Source organism: Fukomys damarensis, unplaced genomic scaffold, assembly GCF_012274545.1.
Source record: "Fukomys damarensis isolate Sample0158 unplaced genomic scaffold, DMR_v1.0_HiC HiC_scaffold_5, whole genome shotgun sequence".
NCBI classification, from domain to species: Eukaryota; Metazoa; Chordata; class Mammalia; order Rodentia; family Bathyergidae; genus Fukomys; species Fukomys damarensis.
In genome coordinates, this window is record NW_022900917.1 from 67,268,845 (window position 1) to 67,288,017 (window position 19,173).

At 46.4% G+C, this 19,173-nt stretch overlaps 1 protein-coding gene across 1 annotated transcript in view; it reads right to left on the reverse strand.

Moving 5' to 3' along the window:
- Positions 1 to 11,095: 11,095 nt before the first annotated feature.
- Positions 11,096 to 19,173, reverse strand: part of LOC104862085 (neurofilament heavy polypeptide) — a 10,279-nt gene continuing 2,201 nt past the window's right edge. The window contains 6 exon segments of the mRNA XM_033759220.1: positions 11,096 to 12,410; positions 12,412 to 12,903; positions 15,926 to 16,050; positions 16,921 to 17,120; positions 18,930 to 18,953; positions 18,956 to 19,173. Coding sequence (XP_033615111.1) covers positions 11,150 to 12,410; positions 12,412 to 12,903; positions 15,926 to 16,050; positions 16,921 to 17,120; positions 18,930 to 18,953; positions 18,956 to 19,173 — 2,320 coding nt within the window. The 3' untranslated portion in view covers positions 11,096 to 11,149.

Below are 19,173 nucleotides of genomic sequence, written 5' to 3' on the forward strand. Positions count from 1 at the left end.
AAAGAACTCACGGGTCACTCTTGCTGTCCTGAGGGCTATACGATCATATATCACCTTTCAGTCATTCAGCCCCACCAGAAGGGCAGGGGAATGACTGGAAGCCGGCAGCTTACTCTGTCTGTGGTGCCTGTTCTAGGAGCTGCATTTCACCAGGGACATTGTGGAGTCAGGACTGGCTGGGGACAGCAATCTCTACTACATGGCACTTATTGAAAGGGGCACAGGTAAGTCGTTGCTCTCCTCATGACAGTGGTTCTGGTCAAGGGGAGCGGCTGAGAATCAAACGTACCTGACAGTTGTTCGAGAGAAGCAAAAGATCTTGGAATCTTGTCACAGAGACTTAGCAAATAGTGATTGTGAGAGCTACTGTTCAGTGGAAGACTACTTCTGCAGCACAGTTACATCCATGTTTTTTTCATTTCATTGTCACAACAATCTTTGGGGCAGTAATACCATTCTTATTTTATAGTTGAGGTTATAAACCCAGGCTGACCTCTGAGCCTGAGCTCCCCACCTTTTGCCTTACTGTTTGTAGCATCAGACCGCTCTTCCTTTCCCCGTCACTGAAGGGCAGAGGAGTCACTCTTGGGTTGTAAAGGGCAGGGTCACAGGACCTCTGTCCCTCTTCTGCAGTCCCTGTACTCTCTTCAGAGGCATTCAGGCATTGAGACTTGTGATTCCTCATCCTTCTGGCATCTGACTATGCCGGGGCTTCCTACTGGAGCTACTCAGATGCTGTGCTTAGGCTGTTGTGCTGTTATCTCAGCCCAGGCTCAGTAGGCCTGGCACTGCCCATATGATATCACCTCCCAGGCTCACTGCTATAGATGGCCAAGCGAGGAAGTTGTCTGTGTTGCTGTATTATTTCATTTTCAGGTGCTGTAACACCATTCCTAAGGCTGGGGACTCTATAAAGTAAAGAGCAGAGCTCTGGGTGAAGGTCAGGTTGGAGGCTGAAAGTCCATCATCAGGTGGCCCCATCTGTTTGGTCTCTGGTGCGGGCTTCATAGTGAGTGGTATCACAGTCATAGGATCATGTGTGAAAGAGATCACATGGTGAGACAGGAAGCCAGAGAGATTCAGGAGCCAGGCTTGTTTTTTTGTTTTGTTTTGTTTTGTTTGTTTTTTGTTTTGTTTTTTGTGAGATTAGGTATTGCTAACTTAGTTGCTCAGCGTAGGCTAAAACTTGCCATCCCTGTTTCAGCCACCCTTGAGACCACCACACCTGGCTTTGGTTTGACCTTTTTCTAACAACTTTCTGTTTCAGGGGCTAATCGGAGTCTTGCAGAAATACATTAATCCCTTCAGAGAACAGTACCCTCTTCCTAAAACCTAATCGCCTCTCACTATGCCTTACCTCTCAAAGGTTACACTGCCTCTCAGTACCACCACACCAGGGGCCATCTTTCTAGCATGTGGACCTTTTGGAAGGCAGCTATGCTCACCATTATACCACCAGTGCAGACCACATGGACCTTTTGGGGGGCACACCATACCAAACCATCACAGGTTCTAAGATATTGCCTGGTGGAGAGGATAAATGTCATCCTGTTGATAAAAACAAAAGCTATCACCAGAAGAAAAAAATAAAGTAATGGAAAATATAGGGTTTTTTTTTGTTGTTGTTGTTGTTTTTTGTTTTGGTGTATTTTTGAGATGGGGCTCACTACATAATTCAGGCTGGCCATATATGTAGCCCAGGCTGACCTCAAACTGAGAGCAATCCTCTTGCCTCAGCCTCCCAAGTGCTGGGATTACAGACGTGCATCACCCCACCCAGCCGACAGATACTTCTTTTGAAGGTTACGAATATGGCTCTGATATCAGGTAGTTCTGGTTAACCTCAGCACTGCTGCTTTGCATCTGTTTAATGTTGGGATGTTTTTGTCAGAGGCCTGTTTCCACATCTGTGAATGGGTATGAGGAGAATTATACCCATCTCATAGAATCATTGTTAGGATAAGATCCAATGTGTGTAAGGGGTTTAGCACTGAACCTGAAGTATAGTAAGGAATCAATAAATATTGGCTACTAAGAATCTCAAAGATGGGTGTGGTGGCGCACACCTGTAATCCCAGCACTCGGGAGGCTGAGGCAGGAGGATCGCTGTGAGTTTGATACCAGCCTGGGCTACATAGTGAGTTTCAGGTCAGTCTCAACTACATAGTGAGACCCTGTCTCAATCCCCCCCCCACCAAAAAAAAGAATCTCAAGCTGGGCAGGTACACACCTGTCATCCCACTTACTCAAAAGAGGGCCGGGGATTTAGCTCAGTGGTTCTGGTGCCTGCCTTGCAAGCGCAAGGACCTGAGTTCGATCCCCAGTACCAAAAAAAAAAAAAAAAAATCACCGCCCCACTTACTCAAAAGGCTAAGGCAGGGCCAGGCATGGTGGCACATACCAGTAGTCCTGGCACTCAGGAGGCTGAGGCAGGAGGATTGGCACAAGTTTGAGGCAAGCCTGAAGTGCACAGCAAGACCCTGTCTCACAAAGAAAAGAAGGAAGGCTAAGGCAGAAGGATTGCAAGTTCAAGGCCAACCTGGGCAAATTAGCAAGACCATGTCTCAAACAGGACCGAGGTTGTAGCTCAGTGGAAGAGCACCCCTACATTCTCCAGAACCACAAACTGTCCTCCCAAAACAAACCAGAATTCCACATAACAAAATGTATAGCTGGGGATTTAGCTCAGTGGTTCCACCACCTGCCTCGCAATTGAAAGATCCCAAAGTTCGAGCCCCAGGACCAAAAACAAAGCAAAACAAAATGTATAAATATAAAGAGACTGGAGAATGTTTATATATTTTCCTCCCAAATCTCTCCCTTTATTATCATAATTAACCTTAGAAAGCAAGCAGTAAAAACTGTTCAGACTACCTACAGATACAATAATTACAGCAATATTTCAAAAGAAAAATTGTAAGCTTTCACATGGAAAATGTCTTAACCTCCTGGCAAATAAGGAAATGGCAGTTAAACTTAAACCAGCAAATTAAACTTGTGGACAAGCCCAAGGTGGACCAGATATCAAGAAGCCATGCCTTTGTGGCACGACAGATAGGAGGTCCTTGGAGAGGCCAGAATTACCAGACCCTCACGTTCTACAATCTGGCAGTGCCATTTAGGAGATTGTAGAACCAGGTGTACCCTGTAGCACTGGGATTAATAGACGTCTGAGCTGGCCTCAGATCCAGTGGGGAGGCTGCCATGCTGGCAAGCTGGGTGACACGCTGAATTTTTTCCCTCCTTCCCCTCTCTTCCCAGCCAAACTCCAGGCTGCCGTGGTGTTGAACCCTGGGTACTCCTCTATCCCACCCATTTTCCAGCTCTGTCTAAATTGGAAAGGCGAGAAAACCAACAGCAACGATGACAACATTCGGGTAAGGCCCACAGCGGGGTGACAGGAGGAGCAGGGAGAGCCCCCTGGAGAGGTGAGGGCATGGGCATTCCTGGCACAGAGGGGCTGGCCAGATTTGGAAAATATGCTGGGGACTGCATGGTATAGCAGAAGAAAGGGCCTAGACCAGTGATGGCGAAAACCTGTAGAGACAGGTTTTGTAACTCAAACCCACTTATTTATCATAAAGTACCAACACCACAATTAAACCTGAATACTGAGGTTTTAGCTTAGAAAGAAACAAAATGGCTGCACTGGGGTGACTTGGCTCACGTGCTGAAAGAGAGGGCCTTGTGACATGCGTTCCATAAGTTTGCCACCACTGGTCTAGACGCACCTCACCTGCTTACCTACCTTAGGTCCCACAGGTTTCTCCATTTATATAAAAGTTGCCTTGAAAAGTCCTCTTGGGTTCTGTGAAGACGTTAATAAACTCAGAAGCATTCTAGGGACTAGAGTGAGATGACAGATAGATGGCCGCATCTGTTACAGTCATGCCTGTTGATGTGGCTTGGTAGCAGCCTCTGGCTGTAGAGTTTGTTTTTGTTTTGTTTTGAATACAGGGTTTTACTATGTAGTTCAGACTGGCCTTGAACTCTTGGCAATCCTCCTGCCTCAGCCTCTCCAATGCTGGGACTACCAGGCATGCACCACCACACTTGACCATAGAGCATTTTCTTTAGAGACAGGGTCTCACTATGTAGTTGAGACTGACCAGGAACTCACTATGTAGCCCAGGTTGGTCTCCAACTCACAGTGATGCCTCAGCCTCCTGAGTGCTGGGGTTATGGGTGGGCGCCACTACAGCAGGAGTGTTGAAGAATTTTCATGGCATAACATACGGTCTGTCCTGGAGAATGCTCCACAGACACTTCACTAGAACATGTATTATACTGTTGTTCCATGAAATATCTGTAGGTACATTGATATGATTAATATCAATTACTTTTAAAATTAAAAACTAGTTTTTTATTACTTTATTGTGTTTGCTAGTACAGATGTAATTTAACTTATTTAGCCACTCCTTTATTATAATATATAGTGTAATTTACAGTTTTTCAAAACAAGGTAGAGGTAGATATTTTATATTTAAATATTTCTGTAAATACCTTATTGTTTATTTAAGCGACATTCCTGAAAATGGCACACCTTGGCTAAAGAGTATCTAAGTTTTTAGGGCTTTGGATATATTTCATTACATTGCTTTCTAGGAAGGTTTTGTCAAAATTCATCACAGGCATTTGTCTTGGAAAACTCCAGTTTCTCTGCACGCCCAGTAGGAGTCTTATGATTCTTTGACTCTTACGCTGTACACCCTGCTGCAGGTCTGTCATTGCTGATGTCAGTACCCACTCCCTCTTCTCCTGTTGACACTACCTCTGTTTCCCTTTGGGAACCACCCCTTCCAGTCTCTCCATTTCAGTGTGAGGACCTCATGCGTTCCCCCAGGTCCCTGCATGGGAAAATGACTCTTACCCAGCTCATCAATGCCCCGTATGTGTCTAGCCACAGTATGGGCTTGGGGAAGATCCTATGACCCTGCCTATCCAGTTCAGACCGAACCTGGATTTTCCCTGGAATATGAAATAGCGCTTCTCCCCCACTGTCCTCCCACATTTATTAAACTGGTAAGGTGTAACCCTGGTGCTTCTGGAGACCACGCGGAGATGTCTTGCCCCAGAAGCTTGCCAATACAAAAGAAAGGAAATGAGTGAGAGCATGCCGGGGAATATAATTTAAGAGTTTCCCCAGATTATGCCATCTAGTAATTTGGGCGGGGGGCGTATTGGGCATCAAACTCGGGACCTTGAGCTTGCGAGGCAGGCGGTGGAACCACTGAGCTAAACCCTGGCTCACCATCTAGTAATTTATCAGCAGCAGCAGTAGTGCTTTGCTAGTAGTACTGAAGCTAGTTGGATTCTGTTTTGATCACTTGTGGCAGAAATAAGGCTCTTGAATATGGAAACCTCCAAAACATCCCTTGGGAACCATTGGGTCAGAATTCCAGGAACACTATTACCAGTGGCTGCTCTGCTCTCCTCCCCTGAGGCACTTGGAGGTGGAAGATTTCTCTTCCCCTCTTCTGGTATTATTTCCTCTGATGTTAGGTGTTTCCTCATGGCTTTGTCTAATGATCCCCAGAGTTTGTTAGCTTGGCTCTGGAACTCACTATGTAGTCCAGGCTGGCCTTCAATGCTAGGTGATCCTCCTGCCTCAGCCTCCTGAGTGCTGTGATTACAGGTGTGCACCACCATCCCAGCTTACTTATTTACTAAAGATTGAACCTAGGAGCACTGCAGCACCCTCCCAGCCCTATTTTTATTTATTTATTTATTTATTTTGAGACAGGGTCTCACTAAATTGCCCACGCTGGCCTCAAACTTGCTGTTCTTCTGCTTCAGTCTACTGATTTAGTTGAGATTAAAGCCATGTGTCAGTATACTCAGCTCTAATCTATCGTTTTGGAAACAATTTTCCTGGAGAAAAAAATGAAGGCTATTTTCCAGCAACCCAGCTGTGACTGTTAGCCAGCTGGAAAGATGTGCTCCTAAAATAGCTCCTTTGCACATAACGTTTATGTCCTCCCGGATTCTGGCTTCTGACAAGCAATTCTTAGCAAATTGACTTGATTGCTTTTTCCTGAGGTTTGTTCTGTTCTCTTCCCAGAGGGAAGGTGGTTTTGTTTGACAGATGGTGCAAGTCAATCCGGTTGGCATAGGCCATCTTAGTCGTACCAGTGCACTGAGAGCGTCCCTGCTTAGGAGAAAGTGGAGAGGCAGCCAGGTGAGGCCCTCCTGCCCTTTCTGAGCTACTTGTGGTCATCCTGCAAATCTGTCATGAAGTGAACCGGGCTGAGCCTGGGGGATTGGAGCTTCCGATATTCCAAACACCCACAGCATCTAGTTTTGGGGTGGCCATGTAGTGTGTTTCCAAGGAGGACAAAGGCAGGAGGAAAAGAATAAAGAAGAGGCCGATGCAAAAGGATCAGAGTTCGAGACTCGCCTTGGCCACTTAGTGAGACCGTGTCTTAGAGAAAAAGGGCAAGGGATATGGCTCAATGCCAGAGCACTTGCCTAGTATGCACAAGGCCCTAGGTTCAATCCCCGCTTCTGCTCTCCCTCAAAATTTGTATACCTGTAGTCCATATTTCTATATACAACTAATGGAAAATTATAGCTCTTATATCCATTGTTTGTAATTGTGCAACCTCCTTTCTCTGGCCTCAGTTTCCTCATCTCTGTTAATTAGGAATTTGGACCAGACGCTGTTTTGATCCCTATTTACTTTGACTGGTTACACCTGCTTTTTTTTTTTTTTGAGACAGGGTCTCATTATGTAGTTGAGACTGACCTGGAACTCACTATGTAGCTCAGGCTGGTCTCAAACTCACAGCAATCCTCCTGCCTCAGCCTCCTGAATGCTGGGATGACAGTCATGTGCCACTGCGCCCGGCTTGAAACAATTTTAGATTTACTGAAAAGTGGCAGAGGTAGCACGGACAGGTCCTGGATACCCTCACCTACTTCCCCCTCGTGCTGACATCTTACAATGGCTGCACATTTGCCAAGACTAAGAGATGGATGCTCTGACTGCGCCCGGCTTGAAACAATTTTAGATTTACTGAAAAGTGGCAGAGGTAGCACGGACAGGTCCTGGATACCCTCACCTACTTCCCCCTCGTGCTGACATCTTACAATGGCTGCACATTTGCCAAGACTAAGAGATGGATGCTGGTGTGTTATTAATAACTGAATCACAGCCTTTCTTTAGAGTTCACTGGTCTTTTCACTGATGTTCCAAGATCCAGTCCAGGAAACCACAGTCACTTTTGTCTTCTGTCTCTTCAGTCTCCTCTGGTCTCTACTTATTTTTAAATTTATTAAGTTCAAGCATTCTCCCCAGAGTTTCTATTATGACAGATGAGTGGTTTGTCTGTTTGTTGGTTGGTTGGTTTTGAGACATGGTCTCCTTATGTTGTCAAACTCGCCGTGATCTTCCTGTCTCAGCCTCTCAAGCACTGAGATTACAGGTGTGCACCACCACACCTAGACGTCTGGTGGCTCTCTCTCTTTTTCTTTTGAAGTGGTACTGAGGATCAAAGCCTCATGCAGAAATGAATGCTTTTGATCCATTTATACCCCTCTTTCCCTTACCCCAACCATCCTGTATATTTAACCTTACTTTTTGATATTTGCTGTTTTTGTTACTGTTGTGAAACCATTTTTATCTAATGTATCATCATCATACTTCCTTGCACTGGGGATGTGACTCAGGGGTAGAACACTTCCCCGGCGTGAATGAGGCCCTAGATTTGATTCCAAACACTGGGGGAAAAGCTTTAAAAATTAACAATTATACTTCCTATCACACTTGTTTTGTCTGTCCTGCAGTTAATTGCTTCACTTTTATTATGTCTCATGTTTGTTTAAATGGACTTGTCCCACAGTCTCCCATAGCTCAGTAAAAGCCTTCTGACTCAGATTTACACGTAGGCAATCATGTCAAATAATCTGTCAGCTCAGTGCTTTTCTTTGGAAATCCCCTCTTCCCGCACAGCCACTCCAGGCCGGGGAGGAGCTGCACAACTGTTATCTTTTAACTTCCCTCTGTCATCACCCTGAAGAGTTCTTTCTCTAGTCTTTGTTGTAGTCCTATTTTCTGTAGTTCTAGTGTTTCTGTTTCTTTCTTTCTTTCTTTGTAATCGGGATCAAACTCAGGACCTTGTGCTCACTAGGCAGGCATGGCGCCCCTGAGCTAAATCCCTGGCCCTCTATATCTTTTTTTTTTTCCCCATTAAGTTTATTGGTACATTTTAGGTATACAATGCAGTATATTCATCATTAGGATCTTGTAGCTTTACATGATTATCTTGGTTATTTTTTCCCCATTCCCCTGCCCTCCCTTCACCCCCTCCACCTTTCCCTATTTACAAAGACTTTGTTTCCATGTTTTTCCTTTTCTCATAATTTTTCTTTTCCCTTCTTTCCCCTATCTCTCCCACTTCCCCTACCCCTTTAGATGTTTTCTATTTCTTGTAGTTTTTAGATTGTACAATTGTTTTGTGCAGCTGGGGATGGAACCCTGGGCCCCAAGCATGCTTAACCCGTGATTTACCACTCAGCTACATGGTTTATGTAATTATTTTTTGGATCGTATTCAACAGTATTTTATAGGAATTTTCTAAGACTTTATATCCTTGAAGTTGTCCATTTTTTGCCCTCATATACTTATCAATGTAGATTTCTAGGTAGTTTCCATAGTTGCTGCTGAGTTCATTTCTCTCTCCTCTCTCTCTCTCTCTCTCTCTCATTTTAGGGAGGGGCTACAATTCATCTCCATTTGACAAAGACATTTCTGGTTTTAGCTCTAAAAGACTTGTGTCCTAGGAAACTCCTTTATTCCAGGCAAATTGGGACAGTTATCACTTTACATAGCGCTTATTTGATGACTAAAACTAAGCCAATGAAATACCAAAGCAGCTTGCCCAGGATTTGATGGCATGATACTACAGAAAACATAAGGACTCTGCAGTTAAGCTCTGACTTCAAATTCTGACTATCCCACTACACTTATCAATGTAGATTTCTAGGTAGTTTCCATAGTTGCTGCTGAGTTCATTTCTCTCCTCTCTCTCTCTCTCTCTCTCTCTCTCTCTCTCTCGTTTTAGGGAGGGGCTACAATTCATCTCCATTTGACAAAGACATTTCTGGTTTTAGCTCTAAAAGACTTGTGTCCTAGGAAACTCCTTTATTCCAGGCAAATTGGGACAGTTATCACTTTACATAGCAGTTATTTGATGACTAAAACTAAGCCAATGAAATACCAAAGCAGCTTGCCCAGGATTTGATGGCATGATACTACAGAAAACATAAGGACTCTGCAGTTAAGCTCTGACTTCAAATTCTGACTATCCCACTTACTAGTTGAGTCCTAGGTAATCACTTCATCTATTATTTTTGTTTTGTTTTGTTTATTTTTTTAACCTCATCTGTTTTCTTACCACTAAAATAGGCATCATAATATCTACTTTGAAGAAATGCTGAAGTGGATTGGAGGAAATTAATATAAAAACATGGACATCTCAAAAATGTTATTATAAATGCTTTAGATTACTCAGACAGCCAGGTGTGGTGGCACATGGCTGTCATCCCAGCACTCGGGAGGCTAAGGCAGGAGGATCGCTGTGAGTTCGAGACCAGCCTGAGCTACATAGTGAGTTCCAGGTCAGTCTCAACTACATAGTGAGACCCTGTCTCAAAAAACCAAAACAAAAAACAAAACAAAGTTACAGTTGTATGAGTAATCTATGTTTGTTTGTTTGTTTTTTGACAGCTCTATAATTAGAAACTCCATATTTCACAGAGACCCTCATGTAAATCTCTTAAGAGGACCAGTTTTCAAAATCATGTCCAGGGCAGCACACTGGAGATCAATTAGGTTGACTTTTGGTAAACTGTTCCCAATCAAGTGGTTGTTGTAGGTTTCAGTACAGACGAATTTATTAGCTATGTATAGCCCATGTGCATAAACCTCTTCCCACTATCACTCGAAGTCCTACAGACTATTCAAAGTCCTCCTGGACCTCACTGCTCCCCAGCGGCAGTGTACATTATTAGAATCGACTGTGAGTAGCTCAAGCACTCACTTTCCCAGGCCTCCCGCTTCGACTGTGAATCAGCTGCCCAGGGTGGGCTCACAAGTCCGCATGTTTATAAGGCATCCTGGTGACACGGACCAAGGTGCCCGTGGACCACACTGAGCAGCCACACCCCAGATGGTAAAAATAAAGCACCTAGCATGTTACCTAGCACATCATTTGTGCCCAGGAAAGAGCACCGGACAGGCCGTGTAACTGGTCCCAGACGCACAAGAGAACTCTGATGACCCTTGCTCAGCCCCTCACGGACACGTATGTGACAGCTAGACCTCCCTTGCCCCTCCCCCAGCCTGCCCAGGGGAAGAGAATAACTAACAGCAGCCACATTCCCATTGTAGAAGCACTTGGTTTTATTGCACAGAAGCAATTGAAGGTGGACTCCGTGGAAAGTGCGCCCTGGTGTGACTTAAGTGGCCGGTGCCCAGCCCCACCTGCTTCAACTCTCCCAGGATAGAGAGCACTGGGTCAGGGCTCAGCCGCTCCTTTGGAAAACAGAAGGCATTCGGGAGTAGATTAAGACATCTTTAAGCATAATGTGTTTCTAACTGCTCATTCATTATTGCGGTCGTCTGTCCATTGTACATACGGGAAATAAATGCACTTATTTGGAAAGGAGGGGGCAGTTTTTGTAGTCAAGTGTTTACGTGTGGCACTGGGCACACGTCACATTTGGCTACATAGCTATCATAACAGAATCGCCCATTGCCTGGGGAGGGTTTGGGGCACGGATCCGGGGGGCTGGGAGTGCCCTCTCTGGCTAACATATTGCTAATAGAAGTTCCTGTTTGGTGAACAAGGGCCCGACATCAAAGCAGAGTTTCTTCTTACTGGAAGAAAAGGGAGAAAAATGAAAATTCCATACACTGACTCTTGAACTCCAGGACCATCCTGAGTTTCTTGGCTTCTCTGGATGTTCCTCTCTCTTCTGCTTACTTCTCGCCCTTGGTGGCCTTGTCCTCTGCAGACTTATGACATCAAAGCAGAGTTTCTTCTTACAGGAAGAAAAAGGAGAAAAATGAAAATTCCATACACTGACTCTTGAACTCCGGGACCATCCTGAGTTTCTTGGCTGCTCTGGATGTTCCTCTCTCTTCTGCTTACTTCTCGCCCTTGGTGGCCTTGTCCTCTGCAGACTTCTCTGACAGCCTGCTGTCTTTTTGGTTTGTTCTGGAGGATTTTTCAGCCTTCTCTGTCTTGGGCTTGCTGGGCTCTTTTGAGACGCTCTTGTCATCATCCTTGGCCTTAGGTTTCTCCTCGGGCTTCCTGGCTTCTGTGGCCTTCTCCTCTTTGCTGTCTTTATTTTCTGGTGCTGCTGGTGTCTCGTCCTTCTTTGGCTTTTCTGGCTCCTTTTCTACCGGCTTACTGGGTTCTTTGGCCTTGGCGTCATCTGGCTCCTTCTTGGCCACCTCAGTCTTCTCCCTGGGTTTAGTCTCCTCCTTTACCTCTACCTTGGCAGGAGCCTCCTTCTCTGGAGTCACTGCTTTTTTCTTATCTTCAGCCTCTTCCTTCTTGGCTTCAGCTTTGGATTCCTTGGGCTTTTCTACAGCAGCCTCCTTCTTCTCCTCAGCCTCAGACTTTGGAGCTTCCTTTTTGGGAGCTTCACCTTTCTTGGTGTCCTCCTTCTCCTCACTTTTTGGTGTGGCTGGAACCTTTTCTTCCACCTTCTTTGGGAGCTCTTTGGTTTTCACTTCCTGGGGCTTCTCCTCCTTCTCGGGGGACTTCACCTCTTCCTTCTTTGGGACTTCCTTCTCAGGAGCCTTGGCATCCTCCTTTGCAGGAGATGCCACCTTCTCTGGGAACCTGGCCTCCTCCTTGACAGGGCTTTTGGCTTTTTCAGGGGATTTGGTGCCTGCAGGGGACTTTGCTTCCTCCTTCACTGGAGTCTTGGCTTCTGGAGACTTCACATCAAGAGTCTTGGCCTTCTCAGGCGACTCTGCTTCTTCCTTCACAGGGGATTTGGCCTTCTCTGGGGACTTGGCCTCTGCAGGGGACTTGGCTTCCTCCTTCACTGGGCTCTTGGCCTTCTCAGGGGATTTCATCTCAGCTGGAGACTTGGCCTCTTCCTTTACTGGTGATTTGGCCTTCTCAGGGGACTTCACTCCTTCCTTCACTGGGGACTTGGCCTTCTCAGGAGACTTAGTCTCAGTTGGCGATTTTGCTTCCTCCTTCACTGGGGACTTGGCCTTCTCAGAAGACTTAACCTCAACTGGTGATTTTGCCTCTTCCTTTACTGGTGACTTGGCTGTTTCAGGAGACTTGACTTCAGCTGGTGATTTTGCTTCTTTTACTGAAGACTTGGCCTCAGATGGTGACTTGGCCTCTTCCTTCACTGGGGACTTGGCCTTCTCCGGAGACGACCTCAGCTGGTGACTTGGCCTCTTCCTTCACAGGGGACTTGGCTTTTTCTGGAGACTTGACCTCAGCTGGTGACTTGGCCTTCTCCAGAGACTTGACCTCAGCTGGTGACTTGGCCTCTTCCTTCACTGGGGACTTGAGTTTATCTGGTGATTTGGCCTCCTCTTTCACAGGCGACTTGGCTTCCTTTCCTGGGGATTTGGCCTCTTCTGCTGAGGGAGACTTTGCTGCTGCTTCCTCTTCCTCTCCTCCTCCTTCTTCCTCCTTCTGGGCCTCTTTTTCCTCCTCCTCAGTGACTTCTTCAGTCACTTGGATCTCTTCTGTCTGTTCCTCCACAATCACAGTTTCCTTTTCTGACTTCTCTACTACCTTTATTTTCTCTTCACTCTTGACTTTTATGTGAGTGGGTGTGGAGGGAATTTTGGGGAGTCCCTCTGACAGAGAGAAAGGAGTTGGGCCAAAGCCGATCCGATATTCTTCGCCTTCTAGGAGTTTTCTGTAGAAGGATAATGGAGCACATTACTATTAACTCAAAGCAGATGAGTTAATTTTTGGTTTTGGGTTTTCCTAAATTTTTCTGAAACTCCATGGCATGCAGTGAGTGAATGGAGGAAGTGGTGAAGGGAGGAATGTAAATGAATAGCAGGCATTTCTTTTTCTTTTAATTACTTTTTGTAATTACTGGTAGACACTTTGAATTTCTTTATTTAGGTGCTAGGGATTAAATGCAGGGCCTTGCACATGCTAAGCATGGATTCTACCCTTAAGCGCCAGCCTCAGTGGCAGGCACTTGGAGACTGATCAGCAGATCATTTCAGTGACTACCCACAAACCGTACACCAAGGGGGCTGCTCTTGTTTGCACCTAATGCTGCAGTTTATGAAATAACACAGTTTTCTCCCCACTGAAGAATGGTCAAGTGAGAGGACCTACATTAACAAAAATTACAACTAAAATAGTACTCAAGAGAAAGCTGGGAGGCTGGGGCTGCAGCATTGTGCAGAGAAGGGGCAGGGGGAGAGCTGGGAGCAAATAATTTCACATAAGTTTAGCTTAAGAGCTCTTAGAATATTGCCATTTGAATTCCTCCTGTTACTTTTTTTTTTTGGTACTGGGGATGAGGCATGTGCTGGAACCACTGAGCTAAATTCCTGGCATACAGGTTCTTGCTCTGTAATTCAGGCTAGCCTTAAACTTACTACATAGCCCAGGCTGGCCTAGAATTCATGGCAATCCTCCTGACTCAGCCTCCCAGGGGTTATACGTGTGTGCCAATAATGCCTGGCCCTCCAGTTATTTTTTATTGTCATCCTTGAGTTTTAAGAATACAGTGGTTGCTGGGTATGGTGGGATGCACTTGTAATCCCAACACTCTGGGAGGCTGAGGCAGGAGGATTCTAAGTTTGAGTCCAGCCTGAGCAATTTAGTGAGACCCTGTCTCAAAATATTAAAAAAAAAAAAAAAGAGAAAGAAAAGAAAAAAAAATAGGTTGATGGCAACGGTTTCTCCTCCTAACTTTGCTACTCACTAGATGGTGTGACCTTGTTAAGCCAGTCAGACTCTTGGTTTTTTGTTTTTTGTTTTGTTTTGTTTTTTGAGACAGGGTCTCACTATATAGTTGAGACTGACCTGGAACTCACTATGTAGCCCAGGCTGGTCTCGAACTCACAGCGATCCTCCTGCCTCAGCCTCCCGAGTGCCAGGATTACAGCCGTGTGCCACCACAGCTGGCCAGACTCTTGTTTTTATTTGTTTTGAGACAGGGTCTTGTTATGTAGTTCAGGCTAGCCTTCAACTTCACTGTGTAGCCCAGATTGGCTTCCAACTTGCAGTGACCTGCCTGCTTCAGCCTCCCAAGTCGTGGGATTCCAGATGTGCACTACTATGCCCTGTTCATTCAAACTCTTAACACCACCGTGGTATATCCACGACTGTCCCATTGGTTGGGACAGTCATGCATGAATCACTGGAAGCAAGACATACAAATTATGGCCCCATCATGAATGTGTTAAGGCCACAATTTCCTAACTGGCTTTTCGTTTTTTTTTTTTTTTTTTTGGTACCGGGGATCGAACTCAGGTCCTTGTGCTTGTGTGGCAGACGGTGGAACAACTGAGCTAAATCCCCAGCCCTGTTGTTGTTGTTGCTGTTGTTGTTGTTTTCTAATTTCCTTACTGTTAATAGGTGGCCATAACGTTCCCTACCTCAGAGGGTTATTTCAGTGAGATAAGGAATAAAAAGGAATTGGCACAGTCCCTGCCTTAGAGTAAGTGTAAGAAGAACATTCCCAAACCAGTGCTGTTCATTTTTAATAGCACAGAAATCACCTCGGATCTTGTTAAAATGCAGATTCCCCTCTGGCAGCCTGGGGCAAGGCCTGAACCTATCTTTCTAACATGATTTTGTATGGTATTGATTCTGCCGGATCATGAACCACATTTTGAGTCATGTCTTTTTTTTTTTTTTTGGTACCAGGGATTGAACTCAGGATCTTACACTTTTGAGGCAGGCGTGGTACCACTGAGCTAAATACCCAGCCCATGAGCCACATTTTGAGTAGCAAGATTACAGAGCAGAGCCAAGAGACGGGAAGCTAAGAGTTACCAGACAGCAACTGGTTAGGTACCTGATGGGGTCACCCCTGCTGAGCTCAGAGGCCTCATTTTAGGTCACAAGCTTTCTCACCCTTATGGAGTGCTCTGTGATTAGCCAGTGCTACCTATGTCACCTGATTAGCAGGTGAATAGTTACCCTCTCAACAATCCATGATGTAGACACTGTTACCACCATCTCCATCTTATTTACCTAAGAAACAAATGCTCAGAGCTAAGAAACTGTAAAAGCCAGAGTTTCTTTCTTTTTTTCTTTTTTTTTTGGTACCGGGGATTGAACTCGGGTCCTTGTGCTTGCAAGGCAGGCCACCGAACCGCTGAGCTAAATCCCCGGCCCAAACCAGAGTTTCTTAAAGGCCCTGACGATTGAAGTACCTCTTTCTCCACGCAAGCCTCTGTCTGGCTGGGATTTAGCCAAGGTTAAAGCTCTCAGTCACTGTCAGAATGAAAAGAAGTCAATCTCATGATTTCTGCCTCTCAGAAAATAGATGGTGGTTACCAGGGACCAAAGTAAAAGAAGAATAGTGAGTTATTGCTTAAGGGGTATGGAGTTTGAGTTTGGGATGAAAAAAGCCGTTCTGGATATAGCTGGTGGTGAAGGTTATACAAAATGGAAATGTATGTGACACCACTGAACTGTGTATTTTTTGTTTTGTTTTGTTTTTTCTTTTTTGGGTACCAGAGATTGAACTCAGGTCCTTGAGCTTGCGAGGCAGGTGGCAGAACCACTGAACTAAATCTCCGGCCCTGATCTGGGTATTTTAAATGGCTAATTAACAAATTTTATGTTATATATTTTATCACAATACAAAAGACTTGTATATAAAATAGGCAGGCTGCCTAAGGCTTAGCGTCTCATCAGAACACAGGGCTCTCCGCCGCCCAGAGGCTCCTGGCCCGGCTCACCTATATGCAGCGATCTCGATATCCAGGGCCATCTTGACATTGACCAGGTCCTGGTACTCGCGGAGCTGGGCCATCATCTCCCACTTGGTGTTCCTCAGCTCCGTGTCCAGTTACTGAATGGCCTCCTAGGGATGAGAGATCAACTATGTCACCCACCAGCCAGGAAATTGGACCAGCTGTGCAAACGCAGAACAGACCTGTCCAGCCAGACACTCTGGGGACAAAACCCCATACCGTCAGAGCTGCAGGGTGCTCACTCGTGGGCACAGAAAAGTCTGAAGCAAAAATTTGGGTATGGGATGAAGCATATCAGATGCTGGTCTGGTCAGTAGGACAACGAGTGAATTTTTACAGATCATGTAAAGTTAGCAAACGCTCAGTGGGAACAGGATCTTATCTGCTTTTTCTCCCTGTTATTTCTCCAGTGCCCGCTAAAGCATTTGCCACAGTCAGGGCTTGGTACATAGCTAGTGCTGATGATCTGATGGCTCAGACGACACACAGAAGCTTACTAAATACAAGTTGAAACTTCTCCCTCCATTCCAGGCCCACTGTAGCCACTGCTTTAAGTGAATTATTATGTGCCTTGTATTTTCTCCTTTTTGTTTGTCTATTCCCGAATATCTCTAGTCACCACATATTGCAGATATACTAAGTGGTTTAAAAGTGGTATTTTCTCTTTCCTGTTGTCTTTCATTGGACAAATATGCCCAAGCCTTCCCTAGACTACCCACAGACATTGGGTACTGTTATCCAGTGCCCACTGTGACCAAGATCCTGCTGAGCACTTCAAAGCTCATCTGTCTGTTTAACCTTTACAGCTCTGCAAAGCAGGTGTTTATCTTCACCACCGAGGAATTCTCTGGCAAGCAGATGGCTCTTTTAGTTATGCAATGATGATGTACTGGTACGTCTGACTCCAAGGCCCACCATCTTGACCACTAAATCCTTGCTCAAAGAGGGTCACCCACCCAGGCGAGGCAGTCTGACCCTACCTGGTAGGACACAGTGTCAGCTGGATGACGGTCCTCCAGCTCAGAACATTGCCTCTCCAGTGAATCCTTTGTGCTTTTCAAGGCCTCCAGCTCTGTGGTCCTAGCCTGCAGCTGGTGCCGGTACTCAGTTATCTCTTCCTGTGCTGAGCGAATGGCATCTGTGTTCACCTTGGCTGCCTCTGACAGTCGATCCAGCCTCACTGTATGGAAGAAGGATCACGGACAGGGTCAGCACACCTGGATTTGGGTTCCAATGCCTCGAGCCAGAAGGTGATGCATATGATTGGAGGACCTACTAAGGTGCCAGGCACCATCCTGGATGCTTAACTCACCCCACACTAAGAGACAGGCAAGTGACTTCTGCCCATAGCCACTCAGCTAGTGAGTGGCAGAAAAGGATTTACATCTAATGTCTAACTCCAAAGATCTGATTCTGTCTCTTGCAACTTGGGATCCGTAAACTCTGCAAGGGAAAGGAAGCCCCTGTTTCTGTCCCAATGCCTGAGCTCCCCAGCAGGGGACTGGTACTGCTGGGGGTTCATGTGTGAACTATGATGGCTCATGTGGCTGAACTCTTGTATGAGCTTGGAAGCTGGAGGCATGTGGTTAATAAGTTAATAAGCTTGTGACTTTTGGAGACATGGGAGCTGTGAGCAGTCAGGTCACCATGAAGCCTTGCAGGCTTTTGAGCAGAGTCTAAGGTCACTGCAGAGCCGATGCCTGTATTCCAGCCCTTTTGTCCCTTTGTCCACCTGGCTGCACATCTCTAGCACAACAGTCCCGGAGTCAATGGCAGCCACACCCTGACCCCTGTCAGCAACTGGCTGCTGGTTCTCAGAAGACCTTCTGGTGGCCAGTGGAGGTCTGAAGACTAGCACACGTGGCCTGAAAATGAAAATCCTGAATCCCCAGATGATGACCTGAGTCTTCGTGGAGAGAAGCCATCTGGTTGGGTCACGAGGCCCAAGATGGTCTGTCCATCTGAGTAAAGGGGGAACCCAAGAGCAGAGAGAGGTCCCCGCTGGGAGAAGCCTTGCTGCAGAGATGGAGGGATGGTTCTGCCACTGCAGAGAGACGGAAAAGGAACAGAGAATTCCAAATCCCAGCGTTCTTGGCTTTTTCTGCTAGTGAAGGCAAAGACTTAGAAACCATGGAGGCGAGGCTCCTCACCTATTGTGGATCATGGACTTGTTTGAAAAAAAAAAATCACTGAAACTTCTGTATTCTCTCCCCAGAACAATGCACTGTTTTACAGTTTCAGGAGAGATCCTGGAAAACCCTAGATGACTAGTTGGTCTAACCTGGGCCTACAACTACAAAGGAAATGAAAACCACAGAGGCCCAGTGTTGGTCAAAGTCACCCTGAAGTTTCTGGGCAGCTGCATTCTAGCTGACTCAGGACTGAACTAAGTTGGAAAGAGGGGAGCCCGTGTTTGGGAGATTTCCAGCTTGGGGTGGTGGAGAAAGAAAGGGAGATAGTAAGAGCTTGAAAACTGCCTCAGTCACAAAAGGGGTGACCCCACCCTAGGAAGAAAAGGTGTGAAAATGACTTTCATTCCACACTGCAGATTGTGTGTGAGCAGTGGGGAGGAGCCGGTAGGAGTCAGAAGAATGGGGACCCTTCTGCAGAGTTGGCAGGAAAGGCAGGTGCTGTGGACCAGAAACAAAAAAAGCGCTACTTTGGATCTCCAGGGAATCTGTTCTTTTCTTGATGGGAGAATGGTCCTACATTTCAGCACCTAACTTACCATGCAGAGGAGAGGGGACCCAGAGTTCAAATACAGACCTTTGGAAGAGGGCAACCAAAGGAAAACCAGAGTTGGGAGCATCCCACAAGAAAAGCACTTGAATAGAGCGTCCCTATTCACCTTTACAAAGGGAAGCGAGCAGCGCTCCCTCCCTGTACAGTAAACACACGGAGTTGACCAACTCTTCCAGTCAAACCACCCATCGGGTTAAGGCCTGAACAGCAGGGGGCGCCCCGCCCTAGATCCCAAGCGCATGCGCACCTCGGAACCACTCCTCCGACTGCAGGTGCTCTGCACCGCATGGCCTTCGCGTTGGGCGCGGATCTCGCGCAGTGCCGACGTCACGTCGCACTTGAGGGCGTCGCGCGCCTCGACCTGCGCGGCCCCGCGTCCCTGGATCTGGCCCAGCAGCTCGCCCACCTCTTCTTGGTGGTGGCGCCGTAGGTACCCTCACTCCTGCAGTGCCTGCGCCTTCTTCTGAAGCTCGACTCTCGCCGCCTCGGCC